This window comes from Pelecanus crispus, chromosome 2, assembly GCF_030463565.1.
Source record: "Pelecanus crispus isolate bPelCri1 chromosome 2, bPelCri1.pri, whole genome shotgun sequence".
In the NCBI taxonomy this organism is placed as follows: domain Eukaryota; kingdom Metazoa; phylum Chordata; class Aves; order Pelecaniformes; family Pelecanidae; genus Pelecanus; species Pelecanus crispus.
Window position 1 is genome coordinate 150,813,030 of NC_134644.1, and position 26,478 is coordinate 150,839,507.

The following is a 26,478-nucleotide window of genomic DNA, read 5'->3' on the forward strand; positions in this document are numbered from 1 at the left end:
CCAGGCACAGAGAATATGTGGGGCAGAAGGACCCTTTTTAGCCCACATCCATCCTACATCAAGGATGCCCCACGTCATCAGTTTTGCTGAAGGAACTTGCCTAGCACTAGCGTTCCTGCAACATCTCTCCTCCTGACTCCTTTCCTTTCAGGCCACCCTAGTGTGAGAATTACTGAGTTAGAGTTCTGTGCACTGTAAGTTTTGTGGAACATTTAGGAATTGCCTTTTTTTTTTCCATTCCTTCTATCCTGCCTTCTATAGTAATGCTAAATAATGAGTATAGCTGCCAGTTGCTACTGTAAGTTTTCTTACTGTTTGTTTTCTTCTTTGTAGCTTTCAGAGCTGTAGTTATGGATCACAACTCCACTGTGCTAGGTGTTAAACACAGAATGATGTTACAGAATTAAGATGCCCCCCACCCATATCCCCCCAGACCAAAGCATTGGGCAAACTTTCTGTAATGTGAGGAAGAGTAAAATCTTTAAAAAGCTTATCCTAGGAGAAATTGCAGAAAAGCCATTTTGAGATGTTTATTTCTATTAAAAAGCAATTACGTGATGGTAGGTGGCCTCGTAATTTTTTTTTAAACCACAATAAATGTATCAAACTTTACTAGATGATCAGTTAACAGTTTATAATGTAACTTCTTTCCAAACTAGAATGAAGATATTTGTGCAACTTGCTTCCCTCAAAAAGGCTTGCAAAGTCATTTTATTTGTCGCTCTGTCTTGGGTGTTGAGAAAATGGGGTGTATTTCTGAGGAACACTTAGTGAGAATAGCCCGTTTTATTTGTCTTCGCCTTATCACCATCAGCTTTCAGACTTTGACAGCTCCCTTTCTTGTAAACAAAGGAAATATACCTCTCAAATACCTCTGATAATCAGCTAATCAAAACAGTAGCAACATCACAGGGAGATGCTATTGCCCAGAAATCAATAGGCAGACAGTACACATTCTGCACTATCAGTGCAACAGACTTCCTGCAAGGTTGTTGGCTTTCAGCTGGGGCTGCTGTGGCAGCACTGTAGCCTGTCCACAGCTTTCACATGGATTTTTCACTCATACCTCTATTTCAGAGTATGCGGTGCTATGCTAATACAGAATTCACAGAACATGGCTTATGACAACAGACTGAGAGATGGATGTAACCTCCTGATTTAGTACAGGTATCTCAGTGTGCCTTGCTGGTCACTGCTACTACTCATTTCTCTGAATCCAACATCAGCTGAGATCAGATGCAACAAGATGCAAATGCAGGCTAACACCTTGTTAAATTATTTCTTGATTGCTCCAGCTTGTCCATTATTTTTAACCAGGTTACCCTTGTTTATTCCCCCGACTCATCAAGGTGCTTTGCCACTGCACCTCTGCCCCAAATTCCTTGGTATTTCTCCTTCATAGTCTGGTATACATTTTAAACAGTTGATTTTGAAGAAAAGTTGACATGAAATGGTACTGAAAGAAAAAAATTAAGTAGAAAAATAAAGACCTTCCATCATGATCTCATCTGCCTTAGAGAAAGACAGAGCTTAATCTCCGAGTACTCACTCTGAGGTTTGTGACTTGCCAGTTTGAAAAGATTTAAAATTGGGGTTTGTAACAGTGAAAGAAAATGGACTGTCCTGAATAGACTTTTGGAGGTACAACAAATGTATATGTATAAGTTGTATATAATTTCCATATATAATACAGAACTCCTTAATTATTCTACAAAATAGTAACCCAATTGGGCTGAATCTTCTTTTCAGTATTTTATACTGTCATAATTTTTAAATAGACATATATGTATATCATTTTAAAGTTAGTGTGCATTAGGCTATTAACTCACACCTTCCAAAAGATTTACAGATGTCATGTTTGAGTCGTTGATTTTGCTGTTTCAGTGTTGTTATGCTTCTACTTCGCTGTTCATTAGAAAAATAATAAAATTAATTTTCTGTTTCCATATTTCAGTTTCTGTTAACTCTTAGCAAAATATTCTTTGCAGGATAATTGTGCAATGAAATTACTGAGTCTATATTAAAGTTGATGACTTGTTTGCAAGTAATGCTTGACTTGTGCTAGCCAGCAGAAGTGTTCTTGCAAGGTTACACAGCAGTGTAGTATGGATGAATTTGTCTATTTGTGTATGTATATAATGCATATGGACAATTGTATAGCAGTGGAACATAATTAGATATCTTTTTGAAAGCAAGCTCTTGATAGTGCTTACCACTTTAATGAAACTGGTAGTGTATTTTTAAGATAATATATTAAAAAACTTGTATTACTTTTTGTTCTGTTTTTGCATGGAGAGGAATCGTAGAGCAATTTGGGATGATCTCTAGAGATCATCTAGTCCAACTTCATGCCCAAAGCAAGTCCATTTAAAGCAGGTTGTTCCAGGGCTTGGCCAGCCGAGTGCTGAATAGCTCCAAGGATTGAGACTCCACCACCTCTCTGGGCAGCCTGTTCCAATACTTGATCACCCTCATGGTGAAAAAGCTTTTGCCCTGCTTGGAATTGCCTGTATTTCAGGTTTGTCAAAGGTGTACTGTGAGAGATGAGTGGCAACGGACACAAGTCTAGCTCCTTCTTCTCTGTACCCTCACAGTTGGTAGCTGTACACAGCAGTAGGATCTCCCTTCTCCAGGCTGAACAACCCCAGTTGTCTCAATCTCCCCTGAGGGAGAGCTTATGTGCTTCAGCCCCCTAACCACCATCGTGGCCCTCCCATTGGACTTGGTTCTGGTACATCCATGTCCTTCTTGTACTGGAGAGCCCTAGACTGGGTGCAGTATTCCACACAACACCTCACAAGGGCCAAAGAGAGCAGAAGAATCATGCCCCTGGCTTCACCCTTGCTAATACAGTTGGCTGCCTTTGCAGCAAGGGCACACTGCTGACTTGCGTTCAACTTGCTGTCCACTGGGACCCTTGGATTCTCTTCTGCAAACCTGCTTTCTAGCAATTTGGCTCTTAGTCTGTACAGTTACACAGAGTACCGCCATCCCAGGTGCAGGCCTTAGCATTTGCGTCTGGACTTCATGGAGTTCCTGACAGCCCATTTCTTCAGCCTGTCAAGGTCTCTATCGATAGCAGCCCTGCCCACCGGTGCATAGGCTCCTCCCCCTCGGTTGGTACCATCCACAGCCTTGCTGAGGGTGCACTCTGTCCCATCTTCCAGGCCTTTAATAAGGATGTTAAACACCATGGGCTTGGTACTGATTCCTGAAGGATGCCACAAGTAACAGCCACCAGTTGGACTTTGTACCCCTGATCACAACCCTTTGAGCCCAGTGGTCCAGGCACTTTTTCACCCAACTTATCTCCTGCTATCCAGTTTGTATCTCACCAATTTGGGAATCAGGTATGTGCAAGAGACTGTGTCAGAGGCCTTGCTAGAATGAATATAGTCCAAATATTACTTTTAGTCTTGCTACAGGCAACTAACTACTTGGCTGTATAAGCACAGTCCGCTCGTGGGAAATTAGTTCCTTTCTTGCAGTTTTTGCATCTTGCAATTTAAGATATGCTTTACAGAAATAGAAAGATGTATCTCTTACTGACTTGTAAAGGATATTAAGGTCATTGTTTTAGAAATGACAAAGGATCAGAAAAAGCAAAATTTTATAGAGGAAGAGAGAAAACTGCGATGGAGAACTCTCTGCAAGTTTGTTTAATACGTACTCGGGATTGGTTCAGGTTTTAAAATTTTAATTCATAATGGTCATTGTTTTTACAGATTTTCCTGTGTTTCTTTTTTTTTTAAAGAACTCAGTTTTCTTTATCTTTGACTTGATTTGATGAAAGCAGAGGGACAATATTTACATAAATAGCTAAGTGATCCCCAAGAAAAAACATTTTTTTCCATGAAGCATGATTATGAGGCATTTTAGAGGCCTTGCACATTAAATAGGATTTATGTATTTTTAAAATGAGAATGTGTCTTTTTAAAGAGAACAACAACTAAGTATTTTAAATTTGGAAATCAGAATAATGAACAAAGATAATAAACTCTATTTCCTAGGAAAGATCATAATAAATGTCATTGAGTATGTGTTCAGGTGTTGCCAATTGTAATTTGCTTTAAACTTTGCAATAACTGTTTTATATTGCAGTAGAAAATTGACTGAGGAACGTGCATGTAAATTTACTAGCCTAGGTGTCTTTAGCATGTTACTTATGACTTTCATAGTTTTAGATGTAACCGTAGTGCTCTATAAAAATACTTCAGCCGAGTACCTGGTCTGACACATTTGCCAACAGGGAAAAAGGAGCCTGGTTGTGCAAACTTCTATTTGTCCTGATCCAAGGTACATTGTGTAACAACTCCCATAAGCAGGACCTCAGCTTAAATTTTCTTAAGTTTTCTAGGCTTTACTTATGATACAAGCTAGTGGGAAAAGATATTTTTGTAAATGAGTGTTATTTGCTTTAAAAATCATCTCTCTAGATACATCATGAGTATTTTTAGTTTTCCACTGTTGTGACTGTTGTTTGGAATCACTCGTTAATGCTACAATGAATGGGCGTTTATCAAATCTCATACTATAACTATAGTTATTAGCACTTTTCGAATGTAACTCCCTTCCCACCCCCAGTATAATTTTGACTTAAAATGTTTGTCATCTGGTGTGAAGTGGATTTATGGGAGCGCAGTAGTTTTAGTGCCTTTTGGCCGGGTGTTTCTGATGACATCACTGTGATCTAGACACAGTGTGTGACTCTAGTTGGTTCCAGTGTTAAATAGTTTCATAATTATGCTAGTTTTGGCAGTTTGCTTGGAACTTTTTCCCATCTCTTTAATGAGCATGTTTTACTTGTGGGGTTATGAGACAGCCACATGTTTGAGAAATTAATAGTGTGCTCTTAAAGTTAACATTGAGCAGAAGTGTGCAGATACAGAAAGCTTTTGGATATACGTCTACGTAGGAAAGTAGCTCCTACAAGGTCATGGCCACTGTTATCATCTTCTGGTAATTAAAGAATACAACATTTGCTTTATAAAGTATCAGTAGCTGTTGTGAAAAATGGTGTGTGTGCACGCTCAAAAAAACCCCAGGCAGCTCTAAAACCTTTTTGATAATTATGTAAGGAAATTAATGGATGTTATCCCAGATTAAAAAAACCTTTTTCAAATGTTTGGTCAGGTTGAATTCTTCTTAAACATACGTATACTGTTACTTCATGTGGATTAAGTCACATAGGTATATTTCTGAGATAAATTTTTATGTGTTACATTTTGGCACCATCTTGGAACATGCACATTTTTGTTTTGATTACTTTTAGGTCCAACTTGCTCTAAATGGTTGCAACCATTTTCTGTCACAACAGACTTGTAGCTCGGGGAAATATAAGAAGCTTATTGTATTGAGTTTATTTATAGGTTAAGATTTGAAACTTTTTTTTCAAAATTAGCACAATCTAAGGGTTCTCTGCCCCTTTCCTTTAAAACACCCCCCCCTTCCACCCCTGAAACCTAGTGTGCTACTCTGTGTTCTTAACTCTCTGAAAGTGGTAAAAGCTTAAACCACTCTAATTTAATCTTTAAGTGTTAGTAATACTCTATATGATTAAAACATCATGTAGATTTTGCATGAAGTTATGAGAAGATTCATCAAACATGGTTGTGTCAGTATACAGACAGAAAAGTTAGACTTGAATGTGGGCAGGCTTGATACAGTTAACAGTTCAAAAATAGAATGCCTTCCCCAGCCCCCCTTCCTTTCTTTTTCTCTTAGCCAACATAAATATTAAAAGGCAAGCGTAATGTGATCTTATCAGATCAAATCATTAAAGAGTCACACCACAGCATTCTGTACAATCCCTAAGTGAGCTCAGGAGAGAAGGAAATGTGCTAATTGAGCTGTTTGGTCACTCTGACATCTTGGGTTTTTTTTGCAAGTTCAAAACATAAATAGCAGTATGGTGACTCATCTGAAAAAATATTTTCATGCTACATATAAACTAGTTTCCAAGAAAGAGGGTATGGTTAAAAGTTATTTCAAAAATTTTAGCTTAAAAGTCTATGATCTAATTTTTCTCAGCAAGCTGGAGATATGAAGGGGAGGTGAGCTTTTCTGATTACAAAATATACATGTAGATGAAGAGGCTTCCGTCACTCCAGGTTTAAAGATAAAGTAAGAACTTCAGGCTGCCATTATTGCTCAGGTATGCCGTGAAGAGAGTGGTGGCTTTCTAATGAAATAGCACCGTAGCTAGAAGTTCTGAGAGTGTCTTCAGGAGACTCACATTCCTCGATGAAAAACATCAGAAGGTTGTCGGAGATATGAAAGCAAACAAATGCCCTCCAAACAGAGCTGATGCTAAACACCCATTTCATTTTTTCATTCATTGGAATGGGCAAGTCCTGTATGACTGAAATGGCCAAATAACCATAAGTTATTGAAACAGCTTGTTTCAATACTGTATTAATGACTGGAAAATCTCAAATCGTTTATGGTTACTCATCCTTCTTTTGGAAGCTGTCTTCTACCCTTCTTATGTATGAATGGGTCTGTCTTCTGCAATTTCTCTGAATAAGTTCCGCCTTTCCCCCTGCCCCACGCAGGGTAAGATTATATTGCTCATTATCTTTTTTCGTAGTGAAATGATATTTCCACTTTATCAGAGAATTTCCCTCTGTGCTCTGTTTTTCTAAATATCAAGTGGAAGGAAAGAAACTCTCTTCAATTGTTTTTGAAGTTGTAGACTTCTATTTAAAATGTATCATTACATGTAAACTTAATTTTGTTTATTTTTCATTCAAAACACATTAAGAAGCAAGTAATGTGAAGATTCCAGTTTGTAACTTCTCTGAGATTATTAAAAATGCCAGGCAGCATGCAGGGAAACACATAATCTATCCTGTACAAAACCCTAGCACAGTTTAAGCTGTTTGCTTTTTGGTGGTTAGAGGACTTTAAGAATATTATAGCTTCATACTGCAGTACTTGACATTTGTTCCCCAAACGTTTCTTTTTGTGAACACATTGTGTGATCCTAGTAGTGCCATGACCCAGAGAGCATTTTACTCTTTTTCTGCAAGAGACTACTCGAAGAGATAATTTGGCTGGGATCAAAAGTTGTAAAAATTTGTTTCCTCTCTAACCTGCTCTTCTAATACACTTACAAGAATATTTGTATTGCTTTTCTTGGCTTTCTTGCACTTGAGTCTTGTAGTTAAACTGTCATTCTGGAATGTAATGGGAATACTAGTCAGGTATTTAAAACCCTGAATTCAGCTAATTAAGATTTTCTTGTGTCTGTGAATTTTATTTTGTAAGGCTTATATCATATTCTCAAATTATGAGCCGTATTTCCTGCTTCTGAATTCCTTAAGGTGAATAAGCTATATAGAAGCTGAAGACGAGCAGGTGCCCTCAGTTCATTTATCTCTTCTGGGGCTATGTTTTACTATTTTAGAAGTCTGCAAAAATATTTTGCTTTGAATCATTTTCAATTAGCTGCACTAGGAAGGACATGACTGACATGACATCTCGGAACTGTCTGAGGTGGTTTCATGAGTAGGCATGTAAGCTCATAAAATTCCGTAGTTTCTCATATTTGTTTTAGTAGTCTGCAGGGCTCTGTCTCTGTTTGAAGGAATGTTTCAGCAGAAATACAGCTAGATGAAATGTGTTAAATTGGAATTAATAACTAAATGACTGTGGTTTTTTTTTTTTTAAATAAAAGTCAGTGGAAGTATCAACAGCAAATAATTTTTTATGTTGTCCAGCTAGTTTTGTATTAATTTCTGTAATTAGATGGATGTATAGGATTGAATTAATGGAAAAAACAGTAACAGAATTTTAATTTACCAACTCGTTACCAAGTCATTCTGCTCATATTTATTTTCTTTTTGTTTGGTTGACTCAGTTGCTTTCTTTTCCTCTAGCAGGAAGACCACGAAAGTTGTGGTTCCAGTTCAACAAATCGCAGTACCACAGAAAGCATGAAATCGGCAGTAAAACCACGGCGAGTTCAGCAATCTGCTTCTCCTGACCCTGATTTACCTCCAGGTAATCCGTAATTTCAGAAGTTGGCTTGTATTTGGGTGATAGAAAATACCTAAATTTCATTCAGGTGGCCACAATGTCTAAGTTAGACTACTATATCTCTGTGCACCTACAAATCATGTACAGGTAAGTGAAATACTTCAATATTATAAAATAGGAACCAATTCGCAATGAAATGTAGTTAATTCTTATATCTTTTCCTTCCATTTTGTTGAATCCTTAAATTTATAGAACTCATTTATAGTGCAAGATAGGTTAGCATGAGAAACATTGTTGGGGTAGTGTGCTAGATTTTATCCTGTGGTTCTCCTGTTTCAGATCACTGTTTTCTACTGCTCATTAACTGCTCAGTGGTTCACATTAAGTTCGTCTCTTGTATATTTTCAGACATTTTCTTTTCAGATTCTTATAATGGTTTTAAAGGTAAGGTTTTCTCTTTGACAGTAATAATTCTGAGAGATGTTTTTTATCGAGTCCTGTATCTACTGGTAGAGATGTTCACCTCTTTTTTCTCTCTTTTTTTTTTTTTCTTTTTTTTTCCTGATGTGGAATTTGGCTCAGTTGAACTTGGAGATATTTATACGATATAAAAATGCCTAAGGAACTATATATATGATTACTATTGCCTCTGAGTTTGCACAGAAATTTGGAGTATGAGGTGGTGTTTTGTGCAGAAAAATGAAATTGGAGAGTACTGGCATGAATTGCAATTTGACTCTTGGGGCATGTCATTTTAGATGGGTTAAAGACATGACAGTTTTGTATTAGGCGTTTTTTCTGTCTTTTGTTAACAGAAAGTTTATACCTGTCTTGAATCAAAAGAGAACATTGAAATTTAGTGTGTGAAATATTATGTACTACAGAGTATCATCTTGCTTTGGAATGGGTACTTCAGGAGCCGGATCTAGAGGCTCTTAAAGCTCTGAGATCCAATAAACTCTGGTGGCTTGGAATTGCAGGACTCTTGGCATCCACCATGTCCTACCATGGACAGCGCTTTTGCTCTGGCAGTTCCTTGGCGTTTGGTTCTTTGGGTCTCACCTGTGAACAACAGGAGTCAAAGGCTTGCCAAAGAATTGTGTGATTATATTGCATTCACGAACAGTTTTAGGATTTTGGTTCCTCGAGTTTGTTTCTGTCAGAGTTATCTGTGGACCTCCCAGAAAAGTCTAGTCTTAATGAAATACCGGAGGTCTGCTTATTGTGAAGTTGACATCTGATGAAGTTAGAACATTCAAAAAGATATGTTTCCACACATCCAGATGCAACATGTGCATTGAAAATTGGTTTGCCTGTTGTCTTTTATGAGTATATTGTGGTTCTTAATGATTAGTGTGCTCATATGAACTGCACATACTGTATTTGCAGTACTGTAGCAAATTATCAGATCTGGTGCCTTCTTATGTTACTATTTGATAGATTCTGTAGATGTACTTTGTGCTTCTGTGAAACTGTAGGGCACTATCATCTCCTTCACTGTCATCACATTCCTTCTTCAACCACATAGAGTATGTTGGTAGTGAAATCTAATGATTCAGAGAGCATTAGTGAAATTTTACCTTATGGAATGGACTGTAAGTTACTTTCCATGTGACGAAGTTCTCGAAATACAGTTGACTTTAGTTTTGGTTTTTTGATGCATAAATAATGCTGTTTAATACAGGCATCCTGTGTGGTAAAGAGCTTCCATGAGGAGTAGAGGTCTCCTTACAGGAAGATTTTATTCTTTGTGGTGTAGGGTATGGCTTTGCTAAGCTTTAATTTGCGCATCCTGGATTTTAGGAAGATGTTGAATCATCTGCTTAGATTTGTTTTAGTTGTTGGATATAGGTATCGTACTACTGTTGTAATTTGTTGAAAGACTTGTTTGCCCTTTAGCTCTGCTGTGTTCTGAGAGATGGAGCTAGCCAGAGCTGAAAATGCAGCTTTGGTAACAATAGAGCGCTGCTAAACTTAAGTTGTTTAGATGTGATCAATCTGATGATACCAATTCTGTTGAATCAATAGGCCACTCTGTGGACTATAGTGCTATAATATTTTGGAGAGTTGGATCTGAAACTGCATTTGTAGCTCTTACTGTACAGTGCAGCCTGCTGGGTTCTAGAGAATTTGGAGAAAGCATACATATGGATTTTGTGTTGCACCTCAGGAGATAATTTACCCCTATAGATTTTCTAGTATTTTTTGTCACTTCATTATAGAATACCGGAATTTTAGCAGCAAAGGTGGTCATAGTGTTATATTTAAAAATTACAGGAATAAGAAGCAATCCCCACCTGTTTTCTCCCACTTGTATTTAACCCCCGCCCCTTTTTTTAAAACTGTATTATACATGAACTTGCTGATGTTTTTATTACTTTGTTTTGAATAGTAAGAATAACGACTTAAATTCATTTTCTTAAAGGACTTTTCCTCACTCATTAGAATCTGATTCTAGCATATTTGAAGCTAAACTTAATTAGGAAGGTAGTACCTGTATGGTTCTTTTAATGATATACTGCACCACTAGTTTGGAAATGTCTTCGCAGAAATGTGAAACAAAGTTTTTATCAAATCTGTGACCCCTGTTTTATTTGGAAGATACAATTCTGCTCCCTCTTTGTATGCATGTGGGCAAAAAGACACACAGATGAAAGCATTGTTGCTTTTTTCCTGAATACTGCTGGAAACTGTCAGTAGAACTTGCCTCTTTTTTTTTTTCTCTTTTTTTTTTTTTTCCCCCTCCTTCTTCCCTCCTTCCCTGGATGCTGGATTTGTAATGTTTTTGTCATTCACAGCAGGAAAATGTAAATCAGATTGACTTTGAAAGACCCTTGACAGCAAAATAATGAAAAAACTTTGGACCTGTGGAGGGACAGCTTCACTTTCTTCAATGACATTAGTAGCTGGCTTTAAAATCATAATTAAATTACTGGTTATGATTTTACAGTTGCTAGTTATATAGTCTGCGAAATACTTCTATGCTGAACTTAAGAAAAGCAACTAACTTATTCTTAACAACAAGTTAGTCCACATGTTTTTCAGTTATTTTTTTTAATTGATCTGCTAAAAAGATAAATTCAGATTATGTTAGAAATCTGACAGTACTAAGCTACCAAAATTTTGACTTTCACTGGATTTCCTGTTTCTGTAGACAATGGTCTAAATTTTCCAGATTTTGTTTTAATACAATTACAGTCCTGTTAAGATGGCAGGAGATGTTAAAATGCTGTTTCTGTCCTGCTGGAACTAGCTTTGCTCAGAGGGTGATGTATGCTCAGGAATAGTATAAAATGAAGCAAGCTGAGTTATGATAAGAAACGTGATATGTGTTTTACAGTTAAGATTTTAATATTGAAATACATCTAAAACATAAGAAATGTGCCTGATCAGAATCAAAATATTCTGCTAATGGTAGCTGAAAGCCTGTTTTACATTTAATAAAAGAAGTGGTTGGAGGCTTTGAATGCTGAAAAAGGAAAAATGTCTCATGTCAACTGTGTAAATTTTCAGCTGTGGAACTCAAGAAAATCCCTTGTGTAATGGTAAAAGGTTCCGTATACTCTAAGGTGAAAAGTAATATTTGAGTGTGAAAACGATGAATAGCTAGAAAAAGCAGAGGAGAATGGAAGTAGCAACCTGAATCTGCTCCTACTGATCTCACAATGTTTTGATGTTCATTCTAAGTTTTATTTGAATTAAAATTGTTGGTATCAATGAGTTTTATTTAATGCAAGCTTCAGAAAACTACTCTTGAAGCCTGTGGATTTAAACCTGTATCATTAACTGGCTTTTTTTCAGTGTAGTTAGCAAACTAGACCTCTATAGCATGCATTAAATGTATTTTTAGGTAGAATGTGAGTAATGTTATAAATTTTAAAACACAGAAATTTTAAGGCTTGGTTTTTTTCCAGCACAAATGAGTTAGCTCCATAGTTACATTCAGTATACATAAAAGACATGAATATGGGTAGTATTTAATTTCTTTACCATATTGGTAAAATATGAGTGTTTACCGCATACTGGGAATTCACAGACGAGATCATTTTTCCAATCATATTATGTCTGAAAAAATTTAAATGGATTTCTTCCCAACAGGCTTCAGTACAGGTGCTTACTATTTGGGTTGTTGACAGAAATTGATTTTGTTACACCTCACAGGGGTCTTACTGAGCATGATGTGGGTATATTAGCTTTCAGAATGAAAAAAAAAAAATATTACATATTAATGTTTAGTTAACTTTTAAAAAACTAGGTAAGGGGGCAAATAGGTGTAATACATGCATACTTGAAAAGTAGCCTAGCAGCTGGTGTTCACTTTCCCAAACCTATTTCTAAATATCTTTCAAGTAAAAAAGTCACTGTCATTAAAACTCTTTGTATACAATAATCCAGTCTTCTGTTTTGTTAAGAATCAACTTTCAAACTAATTGCCACCAAAAATTAATCTCTTACAGTATATTCCTAGTATTTAGAATTTTTTTTCAATAGTTTATTGCATTTTCAGGATACTGATTGACTTAACTGCACTGAATGTTAAGTTGTGTGATTTTTTTTTTTTCTTTAAATGAATAAAAGACAATGATACTTTGTTTCAATTTTGATTTTAAAAAAGAATACAAGTTGGAAATAATTAGTAATAAATGAATTTGGCATCATGTCTTCCTTATAACATCTAGGCATTTGTTTTATTTTATAGGTTATGTTCAGAGTTTGATTAGGCGTGTTGTAAACAATGTTAACATTGTGATCAACAATCTCATATTAAAATATGTGGAGGATGATATTGTTCTCTCAGTCAATATAACTTCTGCAGAATGCTATACAGTGGATGAGTTTTGGGATCGAGCATTTATGGACATCTCTGGTGAGTAGATATTTTTTGTTATTAGGTATCACGGTGGAGGTACTCTTCATATGGAAATTTGCATGTCTTATAAAAATGGCTCTTTATGTCAGAAGTAAGAAACTTTCTGCCTGTTTTCATTTCTTAATCAGTTTTTTCCCTTGTCCTTCATTCTGAAGACCCAATTACAATAATACAGATTGATTGTTAATGCATACTTGTATGATCACAGATAATTATACAACACGTTTTGTAGTCCTCTCTGCTCATACTTGCTATCCTTCTGTGATTGCATTTCATTTTGTGGTGGCTGGGGGCAGTGAGTGCTTGGGCAATCTGTTTCTGTGAATGAGCACTAGCATCTTCAGGCGTTCTGTTGCAGTTGTTTGTGGTGATCTTAAAGCTCTCTAAACAGGCTGGCTAGAGAGGTAGTAAAAGTTGCTGCACTGTAGTGAGCATGGCATACCAATTGCAAGACATGCTTAATTTCGCTTCTCATTTTCAGGAAAAAAAAAAAAACGCTTTTTGATTTTTATCTTGGTTTTCAGTATCTGAATGTCTCAGTCTTTGAATTACCAACATTCACCTGTAAGTCTAGGTGCTCTTACTGACATTTGGTAGAGGTGGAATTTGGGCACAGTAAGAATATTTTAAGATCACACAGAAGACCTCTGGTAGAATGGGGAATTTAATTAATGGTTTCCTGACCACTGGACCCATTTCTTTGTTCTGGCTAAAATTGCTGCAAACCAATACGACAAAATTACAAAATACGATTCATGTTATGATCACTGTAATAGCTCTTGTTTGCTTTGGAAGATTCAAAGGAAAACCTTGGGAAATTATGCAAGATTCTTTCTGGGAGAATAACGAGAATAATGTTTATTGGTCTTATGCATGCACATGAAGCCGTACTCTTATAAACAGATCTTATAGTGGAGGGTTGAAAATTTGAATTGGGTGTAACTAATTTGTCCTCACTTCTTAAGTATTCAGCTGAAAAAGTCTGTGACGTGTTAAATTACTGTCTTTAGTCACACAAGCAATTTCTTTGCTGATGATTTGAGTAACGACCACACAACTATCTTGTATTGTTTTCTTCTAGATAAGAACATGTATGCATAACTTATTTTTCTTATGCAATATATTGTTTTAACCTATATACTTCTTTTAAAAGCCACCGATCTGGTACTGAGAAAGATGATCAACTTTTCTGACTGCACAGTATGTCTTGATAAGAGAAATGCTAGTGGTAAAATTGAGTTTTACCAGGAACCTCTGCTGTACAAATGTTCCTTCAGGACTCGTCTGCATTTTACTTATGATAACCTCAACTCCAAAATGCCATCTATTATTAAAGTAGGTATCCAAAATAATATCTTTTGCCACTGACTTGTTAAGTTTTGAGGTTTTTCAAAATATACTTTGAAATTTAAAGTAAAATGAAAAGCTAATGCTGTTGTTTTTTGATAAAGGGATTTTTCGATTGTGTTTTGTTCATATGATGCAATTAGTCTTACGTACAGTAACAGCATGTAAGTAAGGAGGTAATGCTCTTTTTTTTCCCTATTTTTCTTGAAGTTTTAAAAAAGAAAACAATTGTAAGGGGGGGGGGAAGTCTGCAGATAATCCGTTAAAGAAAAAAAAATACCATATGCTTGCTTTAAGGTGCCTGCAATAAGATGGAAAGGATTTTTTACTTATGTTATTGTTTCAAATGTAGCTCAAAATCTCATGAATAACAAGAAACTTCAGTGTATTAACACTATGTAGGAACCATGTGAAATGGATTAGCAAGCCAAGCTCAGTCCCTAGTGTCAGATGGCCACGAGTAATATTGCACCCCTGCTCACTAAGTGACATGTTTACATTTGGCAGTGCAGAAGCAAAACACTGAGCTGGTGGAGAGACTAAACTACCTTTCACTCCTACCTTACCCCTCCACTGCCCCCGCTCTGAGTAGTCATGCATGTAAGGTTTGTCTTCCCTCCCTCCCTCCCTCTTTCAGTGAATACCAGTGGTGTCCATTTAATTAGTTGAGAACTCTATTAAATAAAGACACAGACTTTCTACCAGGCTTTTCCCAAGTTTTAATAAAAAAAAAAAAATCTTCAGGTGTATGCACTGCAAAATAGTAAGTTTTGAGATAAATTTTGATGGGCATTTCTCAAGAATATGATTTAGAAGTGTCAGTCTTTCAGTTGGGATACTGTGTTTGTTTGACTCATGATACGATTCAGGAAGCCCTAAGCTGTTGTGAACTTTGGGTTGGAAGTTAATTAGTAATCATGTCCAATTTGTCAAATGCCCCGATTTCTTGTATGTGCTGTACAGCTGTATGCCTTTGATTACTTTGGGGAAATTTGGAGATTTGGGGAAATTTGGAGATTTGTGGATATGGTAATAGCCATATGGGTATGTATCCAGATAAGAATTGTCACAAAATGCTGGATACTTGCACACAAATGTCTGGTAGTATGTATGTTTACAGAAATTTCATTTTTTCATGTGCGGATCTTAATTTAATAATTAAATATACAAAGACTGATTCTGCATATTAGAAAGAAAAGGGTGCTCAATTAAATCAGAACATTTAGATATATGATGCTAGATTAATATTTAAGTGAATTAATAATTGTTTATTATGATCTGAAGAATAATGGTCCAAAGGTGATGATTTTTTAAATCTTAAATCTTTTCTAGTTTTTCACTACCATACCATTATGCAACGATTAGATCTACACATTTGTTGACCCTCACAAATTTTACCTTTGATAACTTTCTGATTTGTTGTGTGCATGGAGGTTGTGTGCTATGGATCAGCAGAATGCATTTTTCTAAAAAGACTGTCTTTAAAATATTTAACTATTGGATGGAAATAGCTGTGTTTTCTTACAATTGAAGTAAAAGGAGCTGTTATCAGTAAATGTAACTATTTCATTAATGGAATTAATTCAAGGATGCTTAAAGCTTTTCAAAATCTCTGCTGCAAATGAAATTACTGTAGCTCAGTGTGTCTGAAGGGTAGATTACTGAATGCCAGCAGCTTGTGTTCTGGTGGTTTGCTTCCCAGCTAAAGACAAAAGCCAGCAGCACTCAATCTTTCTCTCCAAATCTGTTGAGATATTTTATAATGAAAACTTTCATACTCTATATTGTTCACTTGGTAAAGCACATCCGTTTTTCAGTCTTGAGTGAAAGCTCCCAAGACTTCCACATTTGTAATAGCATATGCTCTTTTGGTTTCTTCGTAGGGACTAGACTATTTTTATAACCTGTATAATTTCAACTACTACATCTATTGCAAAGTTTTGGCCAAACTAATCTTACTGCGTTTAATTAAAGTTAAGACTTCTCAAAGGAGGGTAGTTCTTAAGCACTTAGATATGTGTTTGTATGCTTTTAAATTGGAAACGCTAAGCTCCTATTTTCAATTTTAGAATGAAAATAGTATATGTGGCGGGAGGTGGTAAAACATACGTAAAATTATTAGTGTTCTAAGAATTTTGTTGCTTTTCTTGTTGAAATCATTGTAGGATGAGACAACCATAAGACAGATGAGCTGATTTGCACTGGGGATGTCAGTCCTGCCTCCCCCTATTTGCAGCAGCACTGACATGTGTCTGACCTGTCAGTCATCTAAGTCAACTCACTGTGGTGACAGAAAGCTAACTAGACAAGAAGAAATAAACAGTTTTCTGCCAGTTTTAGTGAGATGAGTCAACTTACTGAGGGGCAGATGAGTTCCGCTGGCAATGTAAGAGCAGGATCATGATGGGAGGGTAGTACCAAACAAGAAGGCCAGGAGTGTAACATAATTTCAGTTAAGCCACTATATAATTATGTTCATTGCCTACAGTGCTACCTAGTGTTCCTGTCCTCTGCTATGACATATGCCCATTGTGTGACTTTTAAAAAGGCTTCTGGCAAAATAATCTCTTTTTTTCTTCCAAATCTTAAGACAGTTATTTGCCTCTTATCCTTCCTGTTGTTCATCTGCACAGAAAAGATTTATTATTGACAACTTTTAATCAACTGGCCCTGAAAAATTGTATTGAAGGATTAATTTTTAGTTTCCAAAATGTGTCCTAGGATTTTAGATGCTGTTTCCTTTCAGAGAATTTTAAATAACAGCAGAATTCAGATATCTAAAATCTTTCCTCTAGTCTGTATAAATGACTGATACTATGTTGTCATTTGTTCTGTATGACTAAGGCTGTGGCTTTATTAATTTACTCATGTAAATTTATGAGTGCAGTCTTATTTGTATATTAGCATATTTTTATACACATATTTATTTTACTACTGTATTTTTACCTGCCCACGGATGTGCAGTACTGTTTACAAAGTAATTTTTCATGTTTCTTGAATTGGATTGTATTAAGGCCAGCACTGATCTGTAGTTACTTTCCATTTCCATTATTTTCACTTGCAACATGGAGCTAGAAATGTGTCTAACGTTACAGACAGTAATTTTATTACAATAATTTCATTTTATGCAGCGCTTATTTTAATGAAAGGTAGCTTTCTTATCAAGTCTGTTTTTCTTTATAGCATGATCACATACTCATAAAATTATTCTAAAGTGTTGAATAAAATAGCTAAAATATTTGAAGAAGGATAAATTTTCATCCTAGTAATTACAATCTTTGCAAAGTTTGCTTTCATTTGGAGAAAACTGCTTAATTGCATGTTTGAACTGGAATATCCAAAGAAGCTGTTTTTCTGTACTTCAGTTGGAATGAATCCCGCCCCCTTCTGTTAATTGTCCATTTGCAACAATGTTGGGAGTCGGAAAGAATCAAAGTGAAGGACCTTGTATATTAAAACCGGTATATCTAGGTTTTCTTTAGCATGCAGAGGTTTTTATGAAACTATAATGAAAAGTTTAATCAGATGCATTTACATGACATGTTTTAGAAATTTCTTCAGCAACAGTTGTTAAAAAAACCCAAATAGATGCAAAATACATTACATTTGACTTTTCAACCTGAAGATATCTTGTGTAGCAGCAACCCAAAGAGTGTATGTTTTTGACAGTCATTGTTTGCAGCCCTTTGCCTTGTGTTGTATTGCAGCTTTTGTTTTTAGAAATTAGAATGCACATACGAAATGAATATGGAGTTGTATAGTTTAAAAGTTGGCTTTAATGATGACAGAGCTCTTGTTATTATTTGCTTTTGTTTTCTTTCATGTTATAGATTCACACCTTAGTTGAAAGTTTGAAACTTTCAATCTCTGATCAGCAGCTTCCTATGTTTATACGTATAATGCAACTTGGGATTGCTCTTTATTATGGAGAAATAGGCAACTTGAAAGACGGGGAAAGTGAAGATTTGATTTGCCACACTAAAGATATGTTGGGAAATATCACAGGTAAATACAAATTTTACTTTGAAAAAAAAAGTTAGAAACATTAATTTCTTTGCTTTTTACGAATATAAATGACCAAGGCCAGTCATTGCAAAGTATCTCAGCAGTCTGCAGTTTGTTAGAGGCAGATCATTGTGCTGGGTAAGTATGCAGTGCTCTAACATGTTTTTCGTGTTATGTTCTGAAAAGTATTCTGATGGTCCTGAATAAACTGAGGTTAAACTTTACCTAAAAAGACCATTTTAAGAGTTCTGACAGAGGAGGGTACTTTGGATTTATCTGTCACTATATCGTGCAACAAGGCACCTGTCCTTAGGCAACTTTGACTTGTCTCTTTTATTTAGTTCAAATGTGGCTGCTGCTAGTTTCCAAGTGATGTGTTTTTCCATCTTCCTTTGAAACTTGTTACTGAGAATAGAGATACCGGTGTTTGTTCTAAGCAGCAAAGTATGATTTTGCACTATGTTTTCAGTAGTTCTGTCCTTTTACCTTGTCTATTCTCCTCTGCTTTTTATTTTCTTATAACATCTATTCCCTCTTCTACATGATCTTCCATGGTAACATACTGTGACGTGATCTTTTGAGGAGCATTGCACTGATGAGAGGTGAATTTTCTTTACCTTTTGTGTGATGGCTTCCCACCTGCTGCTTCCCTAATATTGCTAGTGTTACAACAGTGATGCATTTTGCACTGTGAACCTCTCGCTCCAGCCTCAATTTTATGTGGCTTTGCTAGGAGCTACCAACTTTGCTACTGTATTTTTATTTTTTCTAGTTGTATCATGTCATGTATTTGAGTGTTGAGGTTTTATGTTAGATGAATTGTTAGGAATTTGCAGCAACATAAGAAAGGCATATAGGTGCTTAGTTTATATTAAAATCTAAGGGAAATAAAATTTTTAAGCAGACATTGCAACTTAAATACTTTCCTGTTTATTCACTTCTGTGTAAAATATAAACACAGAAGATTCAAGAGTCAAGCAGTCATATTGACTTACATCGCACTATCTTTTTTTAGTAATTTGATCGGGAATATCATGATCTTGAGCATCCAAACTTGAATCTGAAGTTTTGGAATGTATCAGGCACTAAATAAAAGAGAAGAGGGAGGATGGACTGTCATTCCAAATTCTGAATTTTCTTGTTTTTATGATTTTGTAGAGCAGAAGTTAATTTACTTGTCAAAACAGGGAACTTATTTAGAGATTTGTGTTTTAATTTTAATGTCCTCAAGACATAAGTTTTGGCTATCTTTCCAAGGTTGAATTTGGATCTGGGGGAGTAGGAAGAGATATTTACCACACAGCCAAGAGCATGATAACTTCTAGAAAAATCTTGGAATCCTATGTGAAGGTGATGCAGCATTCTTAAGCTATGCTTATGTTCATAGTATTAAAACAGTTTGAAACTTTGTGTAAACTATAAAATTAATTCATTTTGTTCTGTTTAAGAAATATACAGTTCCATTTTACGTAAGAAGTTTATTATTTTTTTTATCCTGTGTTGCTGTCTCCTCTGGTTTCAGAGAGATAAATAGATTATTGGAAAAATGACAGCAGTGGAAAGTTTTTTTGCCAAAATATAGCCTTCAATGTTGGTTGGCACAGATAACTGTTTCACTATCGTGCCAGATGTAGAATTCTCTGTCATGCTCCTGCTATGTGGAACTGAGCAAATAAATAAAATGTCTGTAAATAGTTCTCTTATATTTTCTCTAAAGCTCAAATAGTTTTCTGCACTAGAAACTATTTGCCTTACAAGAAATGTGGAGTTTGTTACGTGAGACATGTGATTAGAAGTACTTCATTAATATTCTGAAAATATTAACTTAATTTTCTCCTGAGACTTAAAAAGCATACAGCTTTTAGAAAAGTCATTAGTGTGCATTTTAAGAACTCCTTGCATCTAACCAATGTTTTAATTGTACTATTTGCAGGAGAAAGGGTGAAGAACTTGGTTCTGTAAAGAGTTGCATTACCCTTGCTTTCAGACAGAGGGTTGTCTTTGTACCATGAATATTTTTCTTTCATTCCCATCAAAGTTCACCCAAATTTATCCAAGTTTTCATGCCATAGAGAATTATGATGTATTTAGAGTTGTTTGAACTTTGTAGCTGGATTCCTGGAGCTACTAAGGTGAGTAAGACCATTTGAATATAGGAAAGACATTGAAAGAATAGAGGAATGATATGAGTCAATATGAGAACAGCTGGGACTGGTAGGCAGTGAGTTTCAGATGAAAAGATCTAAGGATTGGAGACAAAGGTTAGCTGGGTAATGAGAAGACTGGGATGAACAGCTGTAACTGTGGAAGAGGATAGAAGTTGGATAGGAGAGGTATGCAGGTTTTGTTTGGCTTCTTTTGGTTAGGGTATGAGACGGGTGGGGAAACAGAAATACAGTTTAAGCGAAGATTAAGGTTAAAATTTTGCCTACAAGTAGTCGGTCTTTTCTGCATCTGGAATGGAATTTGAGATTCTTACGTCCAAATATGAGTAAAATCTTTGGCAGTGTGTCTCTTGTCATCCTTATTTCTAACGTATGTCCTCAGGAAGGTTGAATTGCAGTTGCTGTCTGTAAATCTCATTTACATTCTTTTTTTGAACAGCTGTGAATGTGACTTCCTAGTGTTTCGTAAAATAGCCATCAAAAAGAAATAATATCATGTTACTACACACTGATGTACACAAGAGTTGTCAGAAGGGTCAGAAATTGGACTAAGGTTGCATTACAAGAACTACCAAGGAGGAAATCTGTAACTTCCTATGCAATTTTTGTTCAGCTATGCTGTGCTCAAACGTTGTCATTGTACTTAATTATATGATCATATCTATTTGACAGAACTCTCTCTTCCAGAACACAAAACAGATGGCAATTGTTGGGTGGCCAAGCCAGAGCTGTAGAAACAGTTCTAGAAGTCCATTTCTATCTTCACTGCAACATATTTTGCCACTTACAGGCTAAAACTGTTACCAGTTGTTTTCCTTCATACCATTTTTGCTTGTTTCCTGCGTAGAGTTTAATGTACACATAGGCATACATACACATGTGCACGTACACACACATAAATAAAACTTTCAAATATCTGATGATTTTTTTTCCTCTTGTTCAGTGCCGTTAAGCAGGAGTGCCAAATTGTCATTAACCAGGTTACCCATACCATCAGTCTGTGAATTTACTTTTTTCTTCTGACTTCATATTATATCTGTGTCTGAGAAGGAGAAAAAAAACCCCACTTTCTTAGCAATTCATGGTGCGTTTGTCATCCAAATTTCCAACCACAGATTTGAACTTTTCTGAGGAAACTTCGAATGTGCTACTGTTTTCAGAAAAAAATATGTAATCAAGTACAATAATAAATGACATGTATTATCTGCTGAGCTATATTAGCCACATTTTTTTCCAAGAGTAGTGCTTCATGAAATCCAAGACTAATTCCACTGGAATTGTGCCTAAATTCTTTACAGTTTAACAATGTACAGGCCTCCTTTATAGATTATATTTTTATAACTCTTTGAAAGGGTTCTGAAGATTCATTAAACAGTTTAACCCAGTATTTATTAGTAAGCAGTCCCTACCCTTTCAGTTTAAAGAATTTACTGGGTTCTGTTATCAGTAATTCTTAGTCTTTTGGATGGAATTTATTTTTATTATGTTGCTGTTGACATAATAAAATCAGTTACCTATCCATGTGTAAGAATATTTCAACAGCAGCTTGTTTGTTCTTGTATACCCAAACATAAGACCAAGACCTTGAGATTTGGCAGCAGGGTAGTCTGTCATGAACATAATTTTGCTCAAAAAAAAAAAAAAAAAAGTCTTCTCAAATTCTGTTAAGCTGAAAGCATTCAAAATACACAGGTAAAATTGCAGGTCAGAAATACAGGTAGAAACTTGCTTTATTTTGGTATGTAAATTCACTTAGTACTGCATGGATACTGGACCATACTCCTGCTTACCGCTGGACAAGACTTTTGCTTCTGAGAGGTTGAAGGCTGCCTGAATTGTGGGCTTGGATGTCTGACTGTGTCTGACTATAGTGGTGTTGCGAAGGAGGAAATGGATGTATTTCAGTGCAGAGAGATAAAAAAGCAAGAAGGGTTTGGACAAGAGCCTGTGGCAGAACTAGCAGTTGTAGTTGTGGCAGGCTGGGACTTGAGAATAAGCTTTTGGTTTGTGGTGGAAAAAACTAGCTAGTGTGAACTAGAAATGAAAACGATTTAGGCATGAAAGAGGACAAGAAACCAGGATGCAAGGGAGACCTGGAATTTAGTTGGATGGAGTTGCTGAGGTTGATAATCTGAGGCTGAAATACTAGAGCTGGTTAAGTAAGTAATGATCTGAGAGGTTAGAAGAACAGAAAAAGCTCAAGCAGAGGAGGTCTGGTGCTTGCTGGGTGAAGAAATACAAACAGTGGACTAGAAATGAAAAGTTGTATGGCTGAGGGAAGAGTGCAAGGCAGGTGGACAGACAGCTGAGATGGGTCTGCATGATGATAAGAGATGCTGAGCAAGAAGCTTGGGAAGATGTGAGAAGCTGGAACCATGAGCAGTATGAGCCACTGAGCTTCTGAGAGTGATTTTAACAGTTTCTGGTGCTGCCTCCTCTGAATGATTGCCTTGAGATTCTGTACTACAAAAGTTGGTGGGTTTTTTTTCTTTCATGAAATGAAATCCATGGCAGATGAGATTCCATACAAATATGCATGCTTCTCAGGTGTAAAATGGCAATAATAACAGTACCTTTCCGTCCCAAAGGAATATTGTGAAATTTTCTAATATTTGTAAAGCTCACTGACACTATTGTGGCCCTTACTCTCAAAAAACCCTAAATGAAAATAAAGGCCTCTGTGAATGCCAGTAGTTAACACTTTTACAACACTAAACAGAATAAAATATTGCATAGATACTGTAAAAATTCAAATTTTTAATTGGCTGAAGTGCTCCTTATTGAAAACTTGGTGGTAAGAACAGTAGTGTAGGGAATTTTTTTGGGATACCAGTGGAACAAAAAGCAGATCAAGAGAATGAGTTTAATATATTGCCAGCTTTAGGCTGAACATGAGATTTGAGGTGACTGAGAAAACCAGGTGCAAATAATTTGTGACAGCAAGAAATTCTAGGTGAGCATTAGTTGTTGGAGCAGGAATTGACTCTGCAATATTCTATTAGGATAAAATTGGGAGAACTGAAGTAGATTTATTTATCCATACTTGATTGAGGAGAAGCAGCTCTGTGCTATGTTAAAGAGTTTGGGTAGAGGGGAGTTATTCCGAAACAGAGGAGAAAATGATCCCCAGATTGCCTGGGAAGATCATGGAACAGATCCTCCTAGAAGATATGTTCAAGCACATGGAGGACAGGGAGGTGATTCGAGACAGCCAGCACGGATTCACCAAGGGCAAGCCCTGCCTGGCCAACCTAGTGGCTTTCTATGAAGGAGTGACTGCATCAGTGGACAAGGGAAAAGCAATGGATGTCATCTACTTGGATTTCTGTAAAGTATTCACCATAGTCCCCCACAACATCCTTCTCTCTTCCCACACAGGCAGTGGGATTGAGTGCACCCTCAGCAAGTTTGCAGATGACACCAAGCTGAGTGGTGCTGTTGACACACCAGGAGGACGAGATGTCATCCAGAGGGACCTGGACAAGCTGGAGAGGTGGGCCTCTGTGAACCTCATGAGGTTCAACAAGGCCAAGTGCAAGGTCCTGCACCTGGCACAGGGCAACCCCCAGTATCAGTACAGGTTGGGGGATGAAGGGATTGAGAGCAGCCCTGCGGAGAAGGACTTGGGGGTACTGGTGGGTGAAAAGCTGGACATGAGCCAACAATGTGTGCTTGCAGCCCAGAAAGCCAACCGTATCCTGGGCTGCATGAAAAGCAGCGTGGCCAGCAGGTCGAGGGAGGTGATTCTGCCCCTCTGCTCTGCTCTGGTGAGACCTCACCTCTCCTACTGCGTCCAGCTCTGGAGCCCTCAGTACAAGGACAGGGACCTGTTGGAGCGGGTCCAGAGGAGGGCCGCCAAAATGATCCAAGGGCTGGAGCACCTCTCCTCTGAGGCCAGGCTGAGAGAGTTGGGGTTGTTCAGCCTGGAGAAGAGAAGGCTGCGAGGAGACCTTATTGCGGCCTTTCAGTACTTAAAGGGGGCCTGTAGGAAAGATGGGGAGAATCTTTTTAATAAGGCCTGTTGTGACAGGAGTAATGGATTTAAACGAAAGAAGAATAGATTTAGACTGGATATAAGAAAGAAATTTTTTGCAATGAGGGTGGTGAAGCACTGGAACAGGTTGCCCAGAGAGGTGGTGGAGGCCCCATCCCTGGCAACATTCCAGGTCAGGTTGGACGGGGCTCTGAGCACCCTGATCTGGTTAAAGCTGTCCCTGCTCACTGCAGGGGGGTTGGGCTAGATGACCTCTAAAGGTCCCTTCCAACCCAAAGCATTCTATGATTCTATGACTGAAATGATGTCCGGATAAAAGGTTGTGTGTGTTAAATTACACTTTCCTGTATATTTTTCTTGTCCCGGCACTTTTTGTCTGTCTTCTCTTGAGAGTTAAACAGATGGAGATAAACATGTGATCTTTGTACCAGGGTGCATAATGTTGTTTCAGCTCTTCAGGTTTTCATGTGTTTTGTGGGGTAAATGACCTGTGCAGTAAACCCCCCAGTCCTCCCCCTGCCCCCCCCGCCCCGCTCCAGTTATCTAGCTCCATTATTGGAGTTTCTTCCTTGCCTATGTACTTTGGTATCCTCCCAAGGAACAGTAGGTATACTTGCAATTCATATCTCAACAGACTGTAAAGATACAGTGTTAGATGGACACCTGTGGAATGGGGCTTGTGGGGTCAGTGCATTGTGCAGCTGCCTAACAGCCAGTGTAACAGTGAGTAACTTTGTTGTAGGCTTCTGTAATAGTGCATTGTAACTGGTTGCTGAGATCCCATATGCTGAGGATGGGTATCAAGCTCATTGTATGGAGATGGCCAGATTTCATTAATTTGGAATACATGTTTAGGCACATAGAATCACTTGCATCTGCTAACATCAGTTAAATGAGCAGCAGTAAAAATGAGTAAAGATTAAATCTTCCCAAATTGTAAAGTTCCTAAGTTGGGGAGATTAAATTTGTTTATTTGAAGTATTTTTATTGTTTTAGGAACTATAACCTTTTTGTGGAGAACTAGGTTTTTGTGAATGACTTTTAAACATCTATTTTATGTTGTCTTGCCATTTTCTTTGTTCTTGAAAAACATTAATACTCCTTAACTAGAGACCCAGAAAAATCTGATTAAATCTTTGAAAGGCAGGAGTCACAGGTTGACATTTTATTTTTACTTATTACATAAAAGCTTAAATATCAGGCTAGTTTTTCTGCTGCTGATTGTAAAGTGGGCTTAATGTAGATAGCAGAATGCAAGGAATTATTTTTAATGCTTCCAGTGTGCAAAGTGTATTTCCAGTTGATCTGCTTGAACCTGTAAGTGGGATATGAAACAAATTGTCAGACAACTAACACCTTCCTCTCCCTATTGGGTATCTGCACTTACATATCACTTTGAGATTGATAGTCCTGTGATTTGTACCTCAGCCCAGAGGCACTTGCCCTTTTGTTGTGATATTTCATGTTATTTAGTCTCCTTTGCCATTAAAATAGAAAATAGAACTCCTGCTTCTTGTACTGGTTCTAGTGTTTTAAAATCACTGCCACTTGTTTTGTAGCTCACCCTTGACTAACTCATGCATCTGCTCCTAATTTTATTGAGGTTGGGATATTGTTTAAACAATTGGAATTTTAAAAAATTGATTAGCAACCCCAAGTAATATCATGGGGAGCACTTTAGAATAATTATTGGTGTTATTTCAGCACTTCAGAATTGTTCTGGCATCATTCTTTATTTGGAATTTTCTTAACAAATTTGGAAGGTAATTATTCTCTCCCTCCTTATCCATCAGTTCTTCACTAGGGTAGTTTCAATTTACAGTAAGACAAGACAGGTAGACTGGGAGCAGTAGCTCAGGGAAGTTTGTTTAATAGATGGAGGTACATACCATGAAAAAGTGGATTCTCTAGAACTGTGCCTGAAGCTTTTGTATGTTACAGTCATATTCCATATCCAGTGGACTGTGCAACTCAGCAGTAAAAGGGAGTTAACGATTTCTTCCCTTGATTTACCTTTGTCTGTAAGGTGGGAGTGTATTCTGGCCTAGTAGGATCCAGAGATTTGACTTTAAGGAAGATGATGTTCTCGATGCAGAAATAAAAAGAAACTTTTCAGT

General features: G+C 36.9%; 1 protein-coding gene across 5 annotated transcripts in view; it reads left to right on the plus strand.

Moving 5' to 3' along the window:
* The window catches only part of VPS13B (vacuolar protein sorting 13 homolog B), a 482,687-nt gene that overhangs the window by 39,785 nt on the left and 416,424 nt on the right, over window positions 1-26,478 (plus strand). For 2 of the 5 annotated variants that reach the window (XM_075705900.1, XM_075705902.1), the window contains exons 4-7: window positions 7,881-8,004; window positions 12,680-12,847; window positions 14,004-14,185; window positions 18,028-18,202. In XM_075705900.1, coding sequence (XP_075562015.1) covers window positions 7,881-8,004; window positions 12,680-12,847; window positions 14,004-14,185; window positions 18,028-18,202 — 649 coding nt within the window. The remainder of the gene's footprint in view (window positions 1-7,880; window positions 8,005-12,679; window positions 12,848-14,003; window positions 14,186-18,027; window positions 18,203-26,478) is intronic. The other 3 variants (XM_075705901.1, XM_075705903.1, XM_075705904.1) reach the window with 2 other exon arrangements.